This window comes from Notechis scutatus, chromosome 6 (assembly GCF_049901735.1).
Source record: "Notechis scutatus isolate UNSWTSFEM ecotype Mainland chromosome 6, rNotScu1.2, whole genome shotgun sequence".
Taxonomy (NCBI): domain Eukaryota; kingdom Metazoa; phylum Chordata; class Lepidosauria; order Squamata; family Elapidae; genus Notechis; species Notechis scutatus.
In genome coordinates this window covers 53,946,098-53,961,885 of record NC_142014.1, presented here as the reverse complement: position 1 = coordinate 53,961,885, position 15,788 = coordinate 53,946,098, and the positions used below count along the sequence as shown (strand labels likewise).

Sequence of the window (15,788 nt, the reverse complement as noted above, 5' to 3'; positions counted from 1 at the left end):
TTAGTACCACATAAATATAAAAACCATTCACCCAGATGGAGAGGATAGTGTTGTTAAATTATTTATGTGCACTTGTTGTAATCAGGTTAAATCTTATTAGATGTTTAGAGATCAAGCAGCAGAAGAGCCTAATATTTATACGCTGACATATGAGTGAAGCATACCTGTAAAGGTGAGCAAGGGAGATTAGGACAAATGAATTACAATATATAAGATGTTTCTTCAGAATCTGTTCAGTGTTGTTCTTGGCTTTTTCTCCCAGGTCCCAAGTGCAGCTAGACATAGCTTCTGTATCCTCCATCCAAGTTGTGGGAGTTGTGGAGCCGCTCATACAAAATGCTGAGATCCTCTTTCCAGGAGGTAACTAGAATTCTTTTTTCTCAGAGCAAATTGGACTCTTCCACAAAGCTTGTGAGCAGACACATGCAGTAGGTACCCAGTTGAAAAGGACAAGCGTAGAGAGACTGGAAAATGGAATTAATAAACGATTCTGTGGATTCATTAGTCACTATGAAAAAGAAATCTCTGTGTGGCTTATGGGGTAACTATGCATTGCAATAATATCATTCATGTGCTATATTTCTTTGTTGTGCAAGTTTCAATAGCAAGATTTTTATAATCCTGTGTGTGTGTGTGTGTGTGTGTAGGGGTTCTTAATTTGTGCTTCTTTGGAGCAAAGAAAATATAGAATTTATATTAATGGTTTTTAGTATTTAAAAGGAAGGTACTGTATAAAGGTGGCTAGAGAAATGGTTTTAAAATACTTAATACTTTTAAAGTTGTAGAGATAAAAATGGAGTATATGTGAACCATTCTTGGGGAGAATTCAAATAAGTGGAAGATGTAGAAGCTGCATGTGGATGATTTAATCAAGTATGATTTATATGCAGTTACCAACACTTCTGAAAGGAATGTCCAAGGCACTTCATTAAATGATGCATTGAATGCCATCATGGTATTCCAGCCAAATGTATTGCCTTTCTCTAGGCTAAACCAAGATCCTAGAAGGGAGGTGCTTTCTTAATCAAAAAGTAGATAAATGAACACCTGTCTTTTAACAATTTAAACACCTAGGTTGTGGCATTAGCTTTTAAGGGCCTCAGATAAAAGAATCACAGGCTTCTGACTTCTAGCCAGGCTGTCTCTTCTTGATCTTGCATGAATTGACTGTCCTTTATTACAACACTGATACATCTTAGGAAACAAAGAGGTGGAAGGAATCAAAGACTAACCTCCTTTCTTCTGCTGCTAGAGAGAACTGCAGAATATTATAATAGCTTTCCGACACTCAGACTGTCTCATGCATTTATTTGTCTTTTTTCCTTAAGATATTGACTTCAATGTCTCCAGTCTGTTCACTCCTCCAATGGACATCAAAAATCAAAACATCCCCACAACAGAAGAAGCTACAGCAGTGTTTCTGCCTTCTGAATCTAATTTCCCTATACCTGAAGAAAGGTATACATAGACAAATATAACCTTCAACTGTGCTCTTTATCTGTCTGCCGGCCACCAGTGCAGTTGTACTTTTAAAAAGTTTTCACTCAGCCTTCCAACTAGAGTGGTAGGATTCAAAAAAAAAATTACTACCAGTTCTGTGGGCGTGCTTGGTGGACGTGGCTGGGGAAGAATACTGTAAAATCTCCAGTCAGAGGTGGTATTTGCCGGTTCTCTGAACTTCTCAAAATTTCCCCTATCGGTTCTCCAGAACTGGTCAGAACCTGCTGATGGTATCCATTTGAAGACATCTTCTGTTGGGTTGTCTGGTCCAAGTCTGATTTCAGAGTAAAGGACTAGGTGTTGATAAAACCTACCAGTCTTCCTCTGTACCATATCAAAGCAGCTATGCTGAAATGAGATTGGATCATGATTGGAAAAATCACAAATTGCTTCTAGTTTGGAAGATTAATTTCTGGAAAATGGCTGGTCCAGGATGACTAGAACACTTGGGGTCCAAAGGAGGAAAGGAAGGTTTTACACATTCCAAAAAGAATGCTGAGAATGAAAAGGCCATGAAAGTATTCATCTGAGTTAGCATCTGGATAGCAGCATAAATATACATATAGAGCTTGTGGTCACAGTTACTCTAATATGGATTGAATGCATTGGGTTCCCGCCCCACCCCCCCAGTTATATCTGTTCCTCAAAAAACTGTAGTGATACATTTCAATTACAAAATGTGGATCTTTTGTTCTCCACTTTTTATTCTGATACAATTTTTCTTTTTAGTGATGCAATGTGCCCATTTATCTATCACCACAGGATACTGTTGTGTTTATTAAGCCTATCTTAATGAAACATTTGTAAAAATAATAAAGGAGGAATCAAATAAATAACCACTATACCTACAATAACATGCTATATAAAAGCAAATAAATTGTGTTACAGCTTAACATACTGATCTAGTTTATATCCTACCGTATGAAGACAATGGCTGGGCTTCTAGTAAAGACTACCTAACCAATCATAAGTTACTCTACCTTACTTTAGCCAGTTCTGGTGTGTGCTGCTTGTGCAGCCATATTGTTGATGCTTATGGTGTGTGTGTGTTGAGGTATTCCCCGTTAGGAGAATGAGTGTACTCAGGGAAACGTAGTGAGAGTGATGATGAATAACACACAACCAGTATACAGATACACTGAATAGTAAAATGTAGGTTTTACTTCCAGTAAATGGGTAAACAAGTCCAACAAACAGTCCAAATCATACATGGTTAAAGCAGTTAGTATTCAGAACAATCAGTCCAGGGATAATCCTAAAACAAAGTCAAGTATCATAAACAGAGTTCAATAAATGGAGTTTGCTAACAGTTGCAAGACTCACAGCAATCCAAGCAGAACAACTATCAGGCAAAATGGCAAAACAGGAAATGCAAGAAAAAAACAAAGCAGGTTTCTGGCTCCATCTTATGGCCATTGGAGGAACCTCAGCCAATCACAATTACAGCATTCTCTTAAAGATGCAATAGTCTTAAATAACTATCCCGGTTTATATATTTCCAATCCAACTGTTAGGTGACTATCATTCATAACAGAGGGGGACTCCAGAGAAGGCTTTCCACAACCATCATTATGAGATAGGATATGATTTAATGCGTTTTAACCTGACCTTGTAGTACCAATAGTCAGTAGAACATAAAAAGCAGGACTAAAAGTCTCTCCCTCAAACTTACATTAAAAAATGATCCCAAAGAAAAGCAGATTAGCGAAAGAGAAAAGGAGAAAACACAGTTTGGGAATCAGTTTTTTTTTCCCTTTGGGATGCACAAAGCAAATGTCAGCTGTTCTTCACTAGTCAGTGAATGGAGTAAAAACTTTAATCTTCCTGAATTACAGGTCAGTCACTATTTTAGTGGTTTGTGGTTGATATCAAAGGATTAAAAATGGAAAGATCTCTGGAATTTCTCTGTATACTAATTGCTTTTGGAAGCCTATAAATGAGAGTTTATCTGACTTTTCCACATTGGCAGGAACAATGCTGAAGTTATTCCAGAAACGGTGCCCTCAAAAGTGACCCAGTCATCTACTGAAACAACAATCTGTCCACCTACCTCTGCTTCTGCTGATGAGACCTCACGAAAAAGTAAGTTTCATAGTACTACCATAGAAATATTTTTACCTCTCTTATTGACACCAGCTGCCAATGTCCCCACATCACTCAAGAACTTTTCAAAGGGGATCGTAGCAAGATACTTGTATTAAGTACAAGACAGTGGTACTATTTTGTATTCCGAAAACATAGCTTGTAGCTTGGAAGATTCAAAAGGTTGTGCAATTGTGTTCCTCTGAATTTTACAGAGACTGGATGATAACAACTTACATTGATACTTTTCCTACTTACATTTTTTTAACAAAAGAAAAATCAGCTAAATAAGGAGTAAAGGAATAGTGGTATTTTGATATGACAGAATTGGAAGCTATCAGGAAATATGCAATGTCATACTACCTGTTGCCTGTTTTCTTCTGTTTACCTCCGTACCATTCTGCTACTCATAGCTGCCTTTTTACTGTCCTGTTCAGAAAATCCATGACATAGCCAAAGTTGACAAACTAGTGCATAACTCTGTATGTACTTTGAAATGACAAGACTAGATAAAATAGAGAGGGGCATATGTAAAAAATTCATACTGCAGTTTGATAATGTTGAGTATAATCTAAAATATAGATTTCAGTTTTCAGTTTACTCTGTAATTCTGGTATTGTTAGGAACCATCTTAGGCAGTTAACCACATATAAATAACACATATAAAAACCCAGTACTTTTAGAAATAATTTTATTTCAGTTTTGAAAAACAGATACAAAGAAAATACATAGAAATAAAATAAGTAAAAGAGACTTTTATATCAAATGTGACAGTGTTTTTTTCTGGATTCATGTAGAGCTGAGACACAGGAGTTAGAATAAAAAAATGCCTAAAATATTGCATTTTATTTCTCTTTCTTTCGTTCTCCTTTACAGCAAAGCGGGTGGCTCCACCCAGACCTACCATACCTCCACCCCATCCTCAAACCACGCCACCTGCTCACCGTCACATGCCTCCTCCTCCTCCTCCTCCTTCAGAGTCTTCCTCCATCCCTAAAGCCTTGCCTCGAAGAACAGTGGGGGGACCAGCACGGGTGCCAGTGGTGCCACCACCTCTTCCCCCACAGCCCGCCAGACGGCAGAGTCACAAAGCTCCATCATCACCCAGGCGTCCTTCAGAAGCTACGAACAATAAGGCAGCTGCAGCTGAAGAGGATTCTGCTCATGTCTGCAGTAGAGAAACGCCCAAAGATTCCGTCCATACCCAGAAAGAAGCCAATGAAGGAAAGAACAGCTCTCCATCTGCTGCTGCTCAGAAAGTATAAACTCTGGAGAATATCTGAGAGGAAGAGTTTTACTGGCTTTGCTTTTGCCTATCCAACTTGTTGCAATTCTTTTCTGCCTGGTATTTTGTTAGATGTTCCCCAAATGCATCAAGGTGCAAGGGCCATCTCCCTTGGGACCCTGATATATGGTCATCTATTTAAATCAAACAACTCCCCTCCACAAAATACATAGAAAATCCCCTCTTCCTGTTTACAAACATTAAAACATCATTTAATATAGGTTGTCCTTCATGCAATATTTCAATCCAAGCCCTGTACAGAAGCAGCAATCTGATACAGCATACTTCACGTTCCTACTATTCTTTTGTCAATCTATAAAACACAACGTAGCTTTTCATTAACGGTGTTCTACTTTTTTATTATTTTTGACAAGACATTTGTGGAAGCTTCTGAATAAATGTTAAAAGAAGATAACTACTGGTTATCTTTTCTTTATTGCAGTTATACCATACATCTTGTATTAACCCTATCTATGAGAATTATACTTACCCTTTTAGTGGTTAGTTATTTCGCTGGTGTAACATTTTATCTATAACTCAACTTTAACAATATATTTAGTTCATCTAAGATGATCCAAATTGTTCATATAGGCAAAAGGCAAATCAAAGAAACTGTGTATCAGTTTTGCTTGTACCAAACACAAATACAGCTCTCATTTTATTGAGATAAAAGCTGTTTTGTAACATTATAAAGTCTAATAAATACATTGTCAGTGAATACTCTTTTTATCAATTTTCACTTTTAGGTACTGTTTCAGGAAAAACAAATGAGAGGAATAGGCAAATAAAATTGCAATTGAAAGACACTTCTCTGCATAAAATCAAAATTGTAGGCAATATATATAACTTTTCATAAATAAACAAATACACTGTAATATACAAGAAAGAGCATAATAAAAATTCTGGGTCCTACATGAACACATAGACACACACACACAAAAATTGAACAAATGTAGCAAGGCAGGGGTGTCAAACTCACATCATCACGTGACATATCACGAATTCTTTCCCCTTCGCTAAACCAGGCGTGGGTGTGACCAGCACATGATGCATCCAGCCAATGGGCCGTAAGTTTGACAGCCCTGCAGCAAGGCATTCATGCTGACACAATTCAAAAGTGGCCCTTCAGAAGCAGGTGAAGAGTTCAAATTCCTAGCCTTTCCTGGAGAGCAAGATTTTTTCTCTGCCTGTTTTAAATGGCTAGAATGTGCTTTAAAAATGTGCTTTATTTTCAAACCTTGCACCTGTGCCAGGCACAAAAGACTAGGTCCACACATGAAGGTCCAATTCAACAGATTTATTTCTATGCACAGAAATCTTCTCAACTAATGGTGAGCACCTGCTTGGAGTTAAACAAGGGTCCATGGAATTCAAGGAAAGTTGGATTTAGTCCATTTGTGACTAAGTTGAGAGTCTAGGTTGATTCTTCTTTTAACTCCACCCCAGGTTCTGCCACTCCTTTTCCTATAAACTGTCGCCTTGTTTTTATTCTTTTCACAGAGGAGAAAGTAGGAAAACAAGAAGTGATAGGAGTACCTCAGGCAATTCTCTTAATTTCTCTAGCAACTATCTGGCAGCAACTATCCTCAAGCAGCTTCTTGAAGAGTTTATCAACAGGGGTTTTTCTAAAGATAGCAACAGTAGTTTACAGGGGGAAAATAAAATCAGTATTTTGGATGACTTGAACAGGTGTACTATTTTAATATAGAGCTGTGGTGGCGCAGCTAAAGTTAAAATGTAGTGTTGCAGGATAATTTTGTTAGACTGCCAGCAGTTCAATCCTGACCGGCTCAAGGTTGACTCATCCTTCCATCCTTCCGAGGTGGGTAAAATGAGGACCCAGGTTTACTGTAAAGCACTGTAAAGCAGTATATAAGTCTAAGGGCTATTGCTATTTTGTTCCGTATGGGAATATATATATATATTTGTTTTCTTAAGTTTTCGCGGGTATTTATATGTATGGTATTCAGCTTTGTTCGGGTATTTTCCCACGTCATTATAGTTGTGCTTTTAAAGTTGTAGCAACGTTTCAGCAGAATCTCATCTGCCATCCTCAGGGTTGTGTACTGGGTTCTTTTTAATCTTGTGTGTCAGGCTTAGCAGCCATTTAGCTAAGCCTGACACACAAGATTAAAAAGAACCCAATACACAAGCCTGAGGATGGCAAATGAGATTCTGCCTAAACGTCGCTATAATAAAAGCACAAATATTAAGACGTGGGAAAATACCCGAAGAAACCTAAATACCATACACATACATATATACTGTATGTATGTATGTATATGTGTGTGTGTGTGTGCAATATATATATATATATATATATATATATATATATATATATATATATATATATATATATAATTACATACATACACACACACATATATATGAGATGAGCACTATTTAAATCAGATGGTGCTGATGCTGATGAAGAAGATAGATGATGGAAGAAATGGAGATGGAGAGAGATATAGAAATAGAAATGATAGGGATAGAGGCAGAGATGATATAGATAGTCAAGTAGATAAATCTAGAACAGGGGTCTCCAAATTTAGCAACTTTAAGACTTTATTCTGGGAATTGAAGTCCACAAGTCTTAAAGTTGCCAAGTTTGGAGACCTCTAGGATATAATCCTAGGATATAATCCCTCTGTTACCCCGCTCTTTTCCCACGGTCCGTCACCTGAGTTTTTTTTTTTCAAACGTTCCTTTGTAAGATGAGCCCGTCGAGCTTTGATCCTCCGATCCAAACAGGTTCGCAACACGTGCCACTTTATTTTGACCCGCCTCTTCCTTTTCTTCCACCAATAGGCTAAAGCTACAGGGGCGGAGGGAACACTGATTTGCCCTTCCCGCTGCTCACTTAGAAAGGAAGACGAGCGCCCCCTTGCGAGTCTTGCTCAGAAAATGCATTTTCTTTCTTTCTCTCCCCCCTCCCCCCGCCCCCCTTTTGTGATCCGCTTCTCACGCAGCACGGCCCCCCTTCCATCACTTCGGGCGACCCCTCCTGCCTTCCCCTTTTAACTGCCTTCATCGCATCAGGTCCCGCCATTGGACGACGACACCCCCGCCCACCCCAGCTTTCCCTCCGTTTCAGTTCTAACCGGGTCGAGCCCCCGGCTCTTCAGGCATCTGATTGGTACCGTTTCCTAAATCCATCAAGGGAACGGCGCGCTTCTGATTGGTTGCGGTCACCGCGAGGAGGACCGGGGGGGGGTGGAGGGGCGGCGAGAGCGGTTCCAGCATGGCGGGCTGCAGGCGGCTGAGCGGCGCTTGTCTGCGCGAGGTGCTGGGCGAGGCGCAGGGGCTGCTCTTCGACTGCGACGGGGTCCTGTGGACCGGAGAGCGGGCGGTTCCCGGGGCGCCGGAGCTGCTGGAGCGCCTGAGCCAGAACGGGAAGAGCACCCTGTTCGTGTCCAACAACAGCCGCCGCTCCGTGGCCGAGCTGGAGCGCCGCTTCTCCCGCCTGGGCTTCCGCGGCGTCCGCGGCGAGCAGGTGTTCAGCTCCGCTCTCTGCTCCGCTCTCTACCTCCGCCAGCGGCTTCTGGGCGGGGAAGCCGGAGCTGGCGACTCGACCCCGGGCCGGGTCTTCGTGCTGGGCGGGGAAGGGCTGCGCGGGGAGCTGCGCGACGCGGGGCTCCGCCTGACCGGAGAAGAAGGGGACGGCGACGAAGAGCCTCCGGGCCAGGAGGCCCTCCCGGTGCGCGCCGTCGTCGTCGGCTACGACGACCAGTTCACCTTCGCTAAGCTCTCGGAGGCCTGCGCCTATTTGCGCGACCCGCGGTGCCTGCTGGTGGCCACCGACCCAGACCCCTGGCACCCGCTTAGCAGTGGGCAGCGCACCCCGGGTGAGTGAGGGCGGCGGGCCGGAGGGGGCCAGGCTCTGGAGCCCCCTTGCCAGCCCCGGGTGGGCGTCGAGGCCCAGTTGCGTCACCCTGCCCTGGGCCTGGTAGCTCGGTACACATCCTGCCTTTCCACAAAACCTAAGAGAAAGGGGTAGAGAGAAAAAGAGGACAACCATCCATAGCCTTCATATGATCTGGGTAGGCTTAAGGCTGAGGAATGGATTTTCACTTGTTATACACTCTACTCTGGTCTTCAATATCTTGCTTTCTGTACAGTTTAATAAATGTCCCATAATGAGATTTAAACTGACTAATATTTCATTCAGATAACAGCATACAGTATAGAAGTACACACCATAATTTATTTGAAGAATCCTGACCTGCTGAGCAAAGCTTTGACCAGATAAAGGTAGTGTGAAATCAAGGAATGTTCTCAAAGTCAAGTGTGCCTTTTCCTAAAATGCTGAAGAATTTGTCACTTTTTTTTATATTTTATTAGCAATCATTGTTGGAAGAACCCTTGGTGTATTAACACTGCCAGTGATCAAATAACCTTGTGGAAGTTCTTGTGTGTTGCTAAGATATGAGCCTGGCACAGTTTCTATATTCAGGGTTGTTTTGATAGCCCCTTTTGCATGGTTGTTAACTAGCAATTCCAATAAGATGACTTTTAGTAAGGTGATTTGCAAGTAGAAAGTAAATGTCTATTAGTCAGCTGCTGCACAGCTCTTCAAATAAGATGAGTCAATATTTGTTTCCCTGCCTGGACCATTGCAAGCAACTCCTTTTAGAGCTTTATGAATTTTAAGTTGTTTTTTTTGTGGAACTTAGAAATATCCCTGCACTGAATGAGACATTCTCCATGATTGGTAAGAGAAGTGGGCGGGGGGAGGACCTTAATCTCTATTGATATAAATCTATGAATCTTCAAACATCCTAGTCTTGCCCTCATAAAAAGGTTATTTGTTCCCTACTTTTTTTTTTGAAAACTTTACTCCAAAGTTCACTGATTGATCTTAGGTATACGTTACTATTAGCAATGCTACTTGTATACTGTATAGCTATATATATGATAATATATACTTATATTATACAGAGTAATCAATTGTATCCATATCTAATTCTAGTCTTGAAATGTTACATACTCAAGCATATCTGCTTCTGAACAACTGGGAAGTTGATTTTTTAAGTTGGGATAACTGAGCTGATAGATTTTCTTGGATTATAATGTTATTTACAGTAAAATCTTTAGAACCATGTGAATCTGTTTCATATAAATAGTAAAATTGGATGCAAACCTTCCATTTAAGTGAAAGTTAAGTTTACTTTGTCTCGCTAATTTGAACCCAAAATGACCCATTTCACTCATCCTTTATTGGGTGAATTAATTTGGATTACCTAAATATGTCAGGCAGTGCCTGGATTGCTGTTGCTAATGGGGGTCAATCTTTTGATTGGTGGTTGTTTTGTCTCTTCTCTTTCAGGGACAGGGAGTCTCACTGCTGCAGTTGAAACAGCCTCTGGTCGCAAAGCAACAGTAATTGGAAAACCAAACACATACATGTTTGAATGCATTGTAGAGCGCTTTGGTGTAGATCCATCCCGCATGCTTATGGTGGGTGATCGGCTGGAAACGGATATACTGTTTGGCAAGAACTGTGGCCTTGATACTGTCTTGACCCTGACAGGTGTCTCTAATTTAGAGGAGGCACAGGCTTACATGGCCAGTGACAGCCCTTCAGCCAAGGACCTGGTGCCTCACTACTATGTGGACAGCATTGCAGACTTAATACCAGGCCTGGATGAATGAGGGGAGAAGTGGGTGGGAAACAGTCCTGTTTCCATTCCAGACTGCCAACCTTTCCTCCTCCTGTCTCCCCTCTTGAATCCGGGCTCATCACATTCCAGTGTTTCTTCAAGAATGAAGAGAGTGGGACTAATTCCCCTCTCATTCTTTAAGATTACTCGGTTTTATTTTAGACACAGTAGGGGAGCAGGAAATCTAATGTGAAAAAAAGGTGGTTTACAGGCCAAACTAGTATTTATTACTGTTTTTCATCACAGTAACTATTTAAATTATTTTAATTTTATTGTAGCCAATAGTGGTCGTCTTACTGTTGGCCTTTGCTTTACTTTGAAGCATAATGATGTACTTGATGTGCTTTTGTAATGTTCGTCTCCAGGCTTAAATATAACCACTACCATTCCACGCCTGTTTTGAAGTTCTTCTCCAAGAACCTATGCTGTGAAAAGGAAACATCAGGTACATATTCAGACAATATGACACTGAGCCTCCACAAAATGGTCCTTTGGGTTTATTCCTGTGGATGTTTATGTAGTTGAAGTTCATTCAAACAATTTAGCTGATCCAGGAGTTGTAAGAACTAAGACCATTTTTTAAATTGAAGCTAAATACAGGAGCCATCCTAACAGAATCAAATAAATTCCTCCATAGGATTTGTTCCAAAGTGCTTTGTTTTGTGCAGGAAAGAAAATGACAGCTGTCAAAAAGGAACTCAATATCCAGAGTATATATTAATGAATTAAAATGTTAATATCCTTTTTCTGTCTTGAGTCTTATCAGCTTAAATGTTTCTTTATCCAATTTCATTTTGGTATATGGAATTGCTACTGCTGCATCAAACTAAGTTGCATACAATAATTTTGGTGCCACAGTGTTCAAAACTGACTCACTTTATCTTGGTAATTCTGTAGTCACAGCCTCCAGATATTCTTGCCTAAGCAAAATCAAGAACTTGATTATTTTATTCCCTTTCCCCCCCCCCCCCTAACTGGGCAAACTGATAAATTTCATCAGTAAACATTTTAGCTCCTGTCTGTGCCTGATACACCTCTGTCCTAGAGGAGGGATGAATATGTGTTCTCCTCCTGCCCTGCCATGGTGAGCTTGACCTGCGGGATAATGTTGGCATTGCCAGTGGTGTCTGTACCACTGTATCCCCAAATCAGTCCTTGCTGTTCTTTTAATGGTTTATTATGTATTTATTAATGTGTTTGTATAAATTATGCTGATCAATTGTGCCAAAGTGGTATGTTGCCTCTGGGCCTACTCACTAACTGTACCTCCATGATGTTGTGCTTTTTCTGACACTTGCTGTCATTCTGCATATAATAAATTGCAGACACCAGATGGGATTTGATTGTATTTATTTAACTACTTTGTGAGATTGCTCAGGGATCATTTCTAAGTCCATAATTTCTTTAATTAGGAATGTGCAGAAATCACTGATAGGGGAACAGAATGTTCCAGAGAACTCCAGAATGCTCAATTTCTCTTACAGTTGTGTTGAACCTTCTTCTGGACCATGTCTTTCTGAGATGATCTGTCAGTTTTCAGAAGTAAATCTTCCAAGCCAGAAGAGGTTCGGTGTATTTTAAGAATGATCTTTTATTATAGTCATTGACAAACAAACATAAAATGATACATTCTATAAATAGTAAAAAATTAAAGTGATCCATAGATTCATAATAGCTTCACCAATTTTTTTAAAACGGAGAAAGGGCAACTTGGAGATGAGTATTTTTAAAGTGTTCCCCCAAATGTTAATACTTTAAAAAACTGTTAAGTAAACACTAAAAAATAGTATTTTAATACTTTTGGTTCTATTCCTGGTCAAACCTTCTCATGCTTTGTAAAAAGCTTTTCCTCGGGAAGAAATTTGGCATAATTCACTAACAGAACACTCTTAACATTCTTAGGAATGTTCTTTTTATGGATTGACAGATATTACTGGAATATATTGTTTTCATTGTAGGCACACAAATCCTGTTGGATAGAGTACAGGGCAAGGGAAATGACACTGGATTAATAGTCCTCACACAAGCCCAGGATGATTTTTGTTACATTATTAATAGCCTTTACTGTCTTTTTTTTAAAGAAAAAATCAGCCTGCTGAAATCATTGAGACTAAATATAGGTAAACAATGCTACAATATTTATTATGTTCCATTCATAAAGTTTAATGTGCAGTCTAATAAATAATGTGAATAAAACAGAACTGTAATGATATACTGAGAAGCCATTAAATGTCCTTGCACTTAAAAAGAAAGAAAAAAACATGATGCTACAAACCTTTGGACCAAGTTACCTGTTTATTCATTTTGTGTAAAAAATGGTTTGACTAATCAATCTGCTGCAGATAGATCCTGCAAAACTTGTTAGAATTTTCAAAGCTGGGTCAAAGAAAGAGATAAAATTTTATAGCCATGAGAGCAGGCCAGAATTAAGGACTGCAAATGCATACAAAGATTAAGAGTAAAAGAAAACTTTCCCACAAGCATAACTTAAACTCAGTTAAGTACTCTTGGGACTGGAGGCACATTAATAATCTGGTGAGCAGACATGGTGGTCATGGCAAGCTTCCAAACATCCATTTATCAGGGTCAAAAGCAATAAGTTTGCTCCGCCGTTGGATGTCCTCTATCCAACCCTTTCGCTTACTGTTATCTTTTATGATCATTCACTTTCAAATAAAGGACTCACCCTTTTTCATTCTTTCAAAGTGTCTTCTGGACCTATCTGAATTCCAGAAGTATCCTTGGAAATAAAGGCAATACAAGTTGCTGGCACTTTGAAGTATGTTCATTTCCAATTTTTTTTTTTTTTAAGTCAAAAAATATTTTCAAAGTTCATAGAGCAGAAATTGGCCAGAAGGCCTTCCTCTGATTTAGGCATATTTTTTAATGGGGATGCTCTTGGTACAATAGTTTCTTGTGAGTTGTACTGTTAGCATGCTATAAAGCAGGAGCCCCCAACCACCAGTCTGTGAACTGGCATCAGTCCGTGGCATGCCAGAAACTGGGCCACACAAAGAAGCGAAGCCCCATCTGCTGGATGCAGGCAGCACATGAAACCACACACCCCTCCAGTCCACAGAAAAAGCCTCTCTAAGGAACCAGTCCCTGGCGCCCAAAAAGTTGGGGCTGCTGGCATTTTGCAGCTTCTCTTTCCAAATTGCTGTGAATTTTACAGTGTGGGATGTCCTCCACTGGGGTGAATAGCCCAACCAGGAGGCAATTAGCAAGTTTCTAATGCTTTTATTAATTTGATCATAAGTCACTTAATGATTCATGCTATAATTACAGGATGTAAATTATGCAAAGAAAACCAAGAAAAATACATAGAGAATGTATATCTTGCCTCCTGATTCATAGCTATATTAATACAGCAAAAAGACCATATCCAATCCAGGGAACATAAAGATCAATTTGAAGAGTAAAGAATCAGGAGAGACCAAGAATGAGACCAGGCTCATAATGAAAAATAGTTTTCAATATAGGGAAGGCATCCTGGGAATGCTCTTAAATAGCAGGAATTCAGGACCTTCCTAATCAGAACAGATGCTCTCTGCTCTCAAGGAGACATGCCACTCCTTGGCCTTTTGTTGACCTTGTGTTTTAAGATTGCGTACTCTCCTGGATTCTGGATTTGACCCTTTGTTCTGTGAGTCAGCGATCACCTACACTGAGTCTGAATTGTTTATTTGCTTCCCATCTACAGGTTCCCCTCTTCAGCTTTAGAACTAGGCAAGTCCATAACAATGACTAAATGGGAATGCTCCATTATCCTGCTTGAGTAGGATCTCACTCGGAATTTTATTACACAGAATATTGGTCTTATATCTCAAGATTAAAAATTGAAGCAGCATTCTAAGATTAAAGGCTTAAATCTATTATTTCAAGAGTGAAAAAGAAAACACCCAATTACAGATTTGGAAAAGGTCTCATCAAGCCAACCTGGTGATTAATTCCAAGAATTCAAGCAAGCACTGAAGAGCCAATCAAGGAGAGTTAATCATTTCTGTTAATTCTTGAGTTTACTGCCTTACTGAAGTTTTCTTAAAACTGGAATCTTTCTTGTTTGCAACTTATTATTCTGTATAATGAGTGAATAGGCATTGGCCTTTGGGGTGTCATCCATTCATATTCTTGAAAAGTGCTTTATTTCTACCTCCTTTTGTAAGATAATGCAATTCTCCAACAGAATGGATCATTCTGAAATAGGCTCAAACCTGATTACAATAATGTAATCCCTGATCTCCTAGCCATTGTTGCCACCTGCTCTTTGAGCAGTACTTGTGAATCTAAGGAGGACCTTTGGATTGAACAGTGGATCTGTCTGAGCTAGTGCAACCCCATCCAGATGGTTCTTGTGGGGGGGAAACTTTTTTTTTAAAGTTTTATTATTGTTTTTTGACAAACATACACAAACACAACATAAAAACATCAAGCCATCTTCCACTTATGTACATACAATGTGTGGGTTGATTTACAGATTGTTTTGTGCATCCACTTCATAGTCATCACAATTACTGGTATATGTTGTATATGTATCTATCAATTATTCCTAAATACACTGATATCATTGTTAGTCATTTGACTATACTATTATTCATGCAAGATCATCCATATTTTAATTGATTTATTTTATGACAATTCTATCCCATAATTATGATTGTGATAAAGATAATACATCTTTATACACTGCTCAAAAAAATAAAGGGAACACTTAAACAACACAATGTAACTCCAAGTCAATCACACTTCTGTGAAATCAAACTGTCCACTTAGGTAGCAACACTGATTGACAATCAATTTCACATGCTGTTGTGCAAATGGAATAGACAACAGGTGGAAAGCATAAGCAGGTAGCAAGACATCCCCAATAAAGGAATAGTTCTGCAGGTGGTGACCACAGACCACTTCTCAGTTCCTATGCTTTCTGGCTGATGGTTTGGTCACTTTTGAATGCTGGTGGTGCTTTCACTCTAGTGGTAGCATAAGACGGAGTCTACAACCCACACAAGTGGCTCAGGTAGTGCAGCTCATCCGGGATGGCACATCAATGTGAGCTGTGGCAAGAAGGTTTGCTGTGTCTGTCAGCGTAGTGTCTAGAGCATGGAGGCGCTACCAGGAGACAGGCCAGTACACATCAGGAGACGTGGAGGAGGCCATAGGAGGGCAACAACCCAGCATCAGGACCGCTACCTCCACCTTTGTGCAAGGAGGGACAGGAGGAGCACTGCCAGAGCCCTGCAAAATGACCTCCAGCAGGC

General features: G+C 40.0%; 2 protein-coding genes across 2 annotated transcripts in view; both read left to right on the top strand.

Annotated features, from left to right (window-relative positions):
• SH3BP1 (SH3 domain binding protein 1) overlaps positions 1-5,282 on the top strand; it is a 31,140-nt gene extending 25,858 nt beyond the window's left edge. The window contains exons 15-18 of the mRNA XM_087968339.1: positions 263-360; positions 1,329-1,458; positions 3,470-3,582; positions 4,459-5,282. Coding sequence (XP_087824465.1) covers positions 263-360; positions 1,329-1,458; positions 3,470-3,582; positions 4,459-4,847 — 730 coding nt within the window. The 3' untranslated portion in view covers positions 4,848-5,282. The remainder of the gene's footprint in view (positions 1-262; positions 361-1,328; positions 1,459-3,469; positions 3,583-4,458) is intronic.
• A 2,483-nt stretch (positions 5,283-7,765) lies between these two features.
• PDXP (pyridoxal phosphatase) lies at positions 7,766-11,863 on the top strand. The gene is made up of 2 exons (XM_087968338.1): positions 7,766-8,715; positions 10,197-11,863. The coding sequence occupies exons 1-2, from the start codon at positions 8,112-8,114 to the stop codon at positions 10,520-10,522; spliced, it is 930 nt and encodes a 309-aa protein (XP_087824464.1). The 5' UTR covers positions 7,766-8,111; the 3' UTR covers positions 10,523-11,863.
• Positions 11,864-15,788: the final 3,925 nt, after the last annotated feature.

Excerpts from the sequence above, each read along its gene's own strand:
- PDXP (XM_087968338.1), top strand. The coding sequence starts at position 8,112 with ATGGCGGGCTGCAGGCGGCTGAGCGGCGCTTGTCTGCGCGAGGTGCTG. Across the intron at positions 8,716-10,196 it reads CAGTGGGCAGCGCACCCCGG|GGACAGGGAGTCTCACTGCT; the intron begins GTGAGTGAGGGC and ends CTTCTCTTTCAG.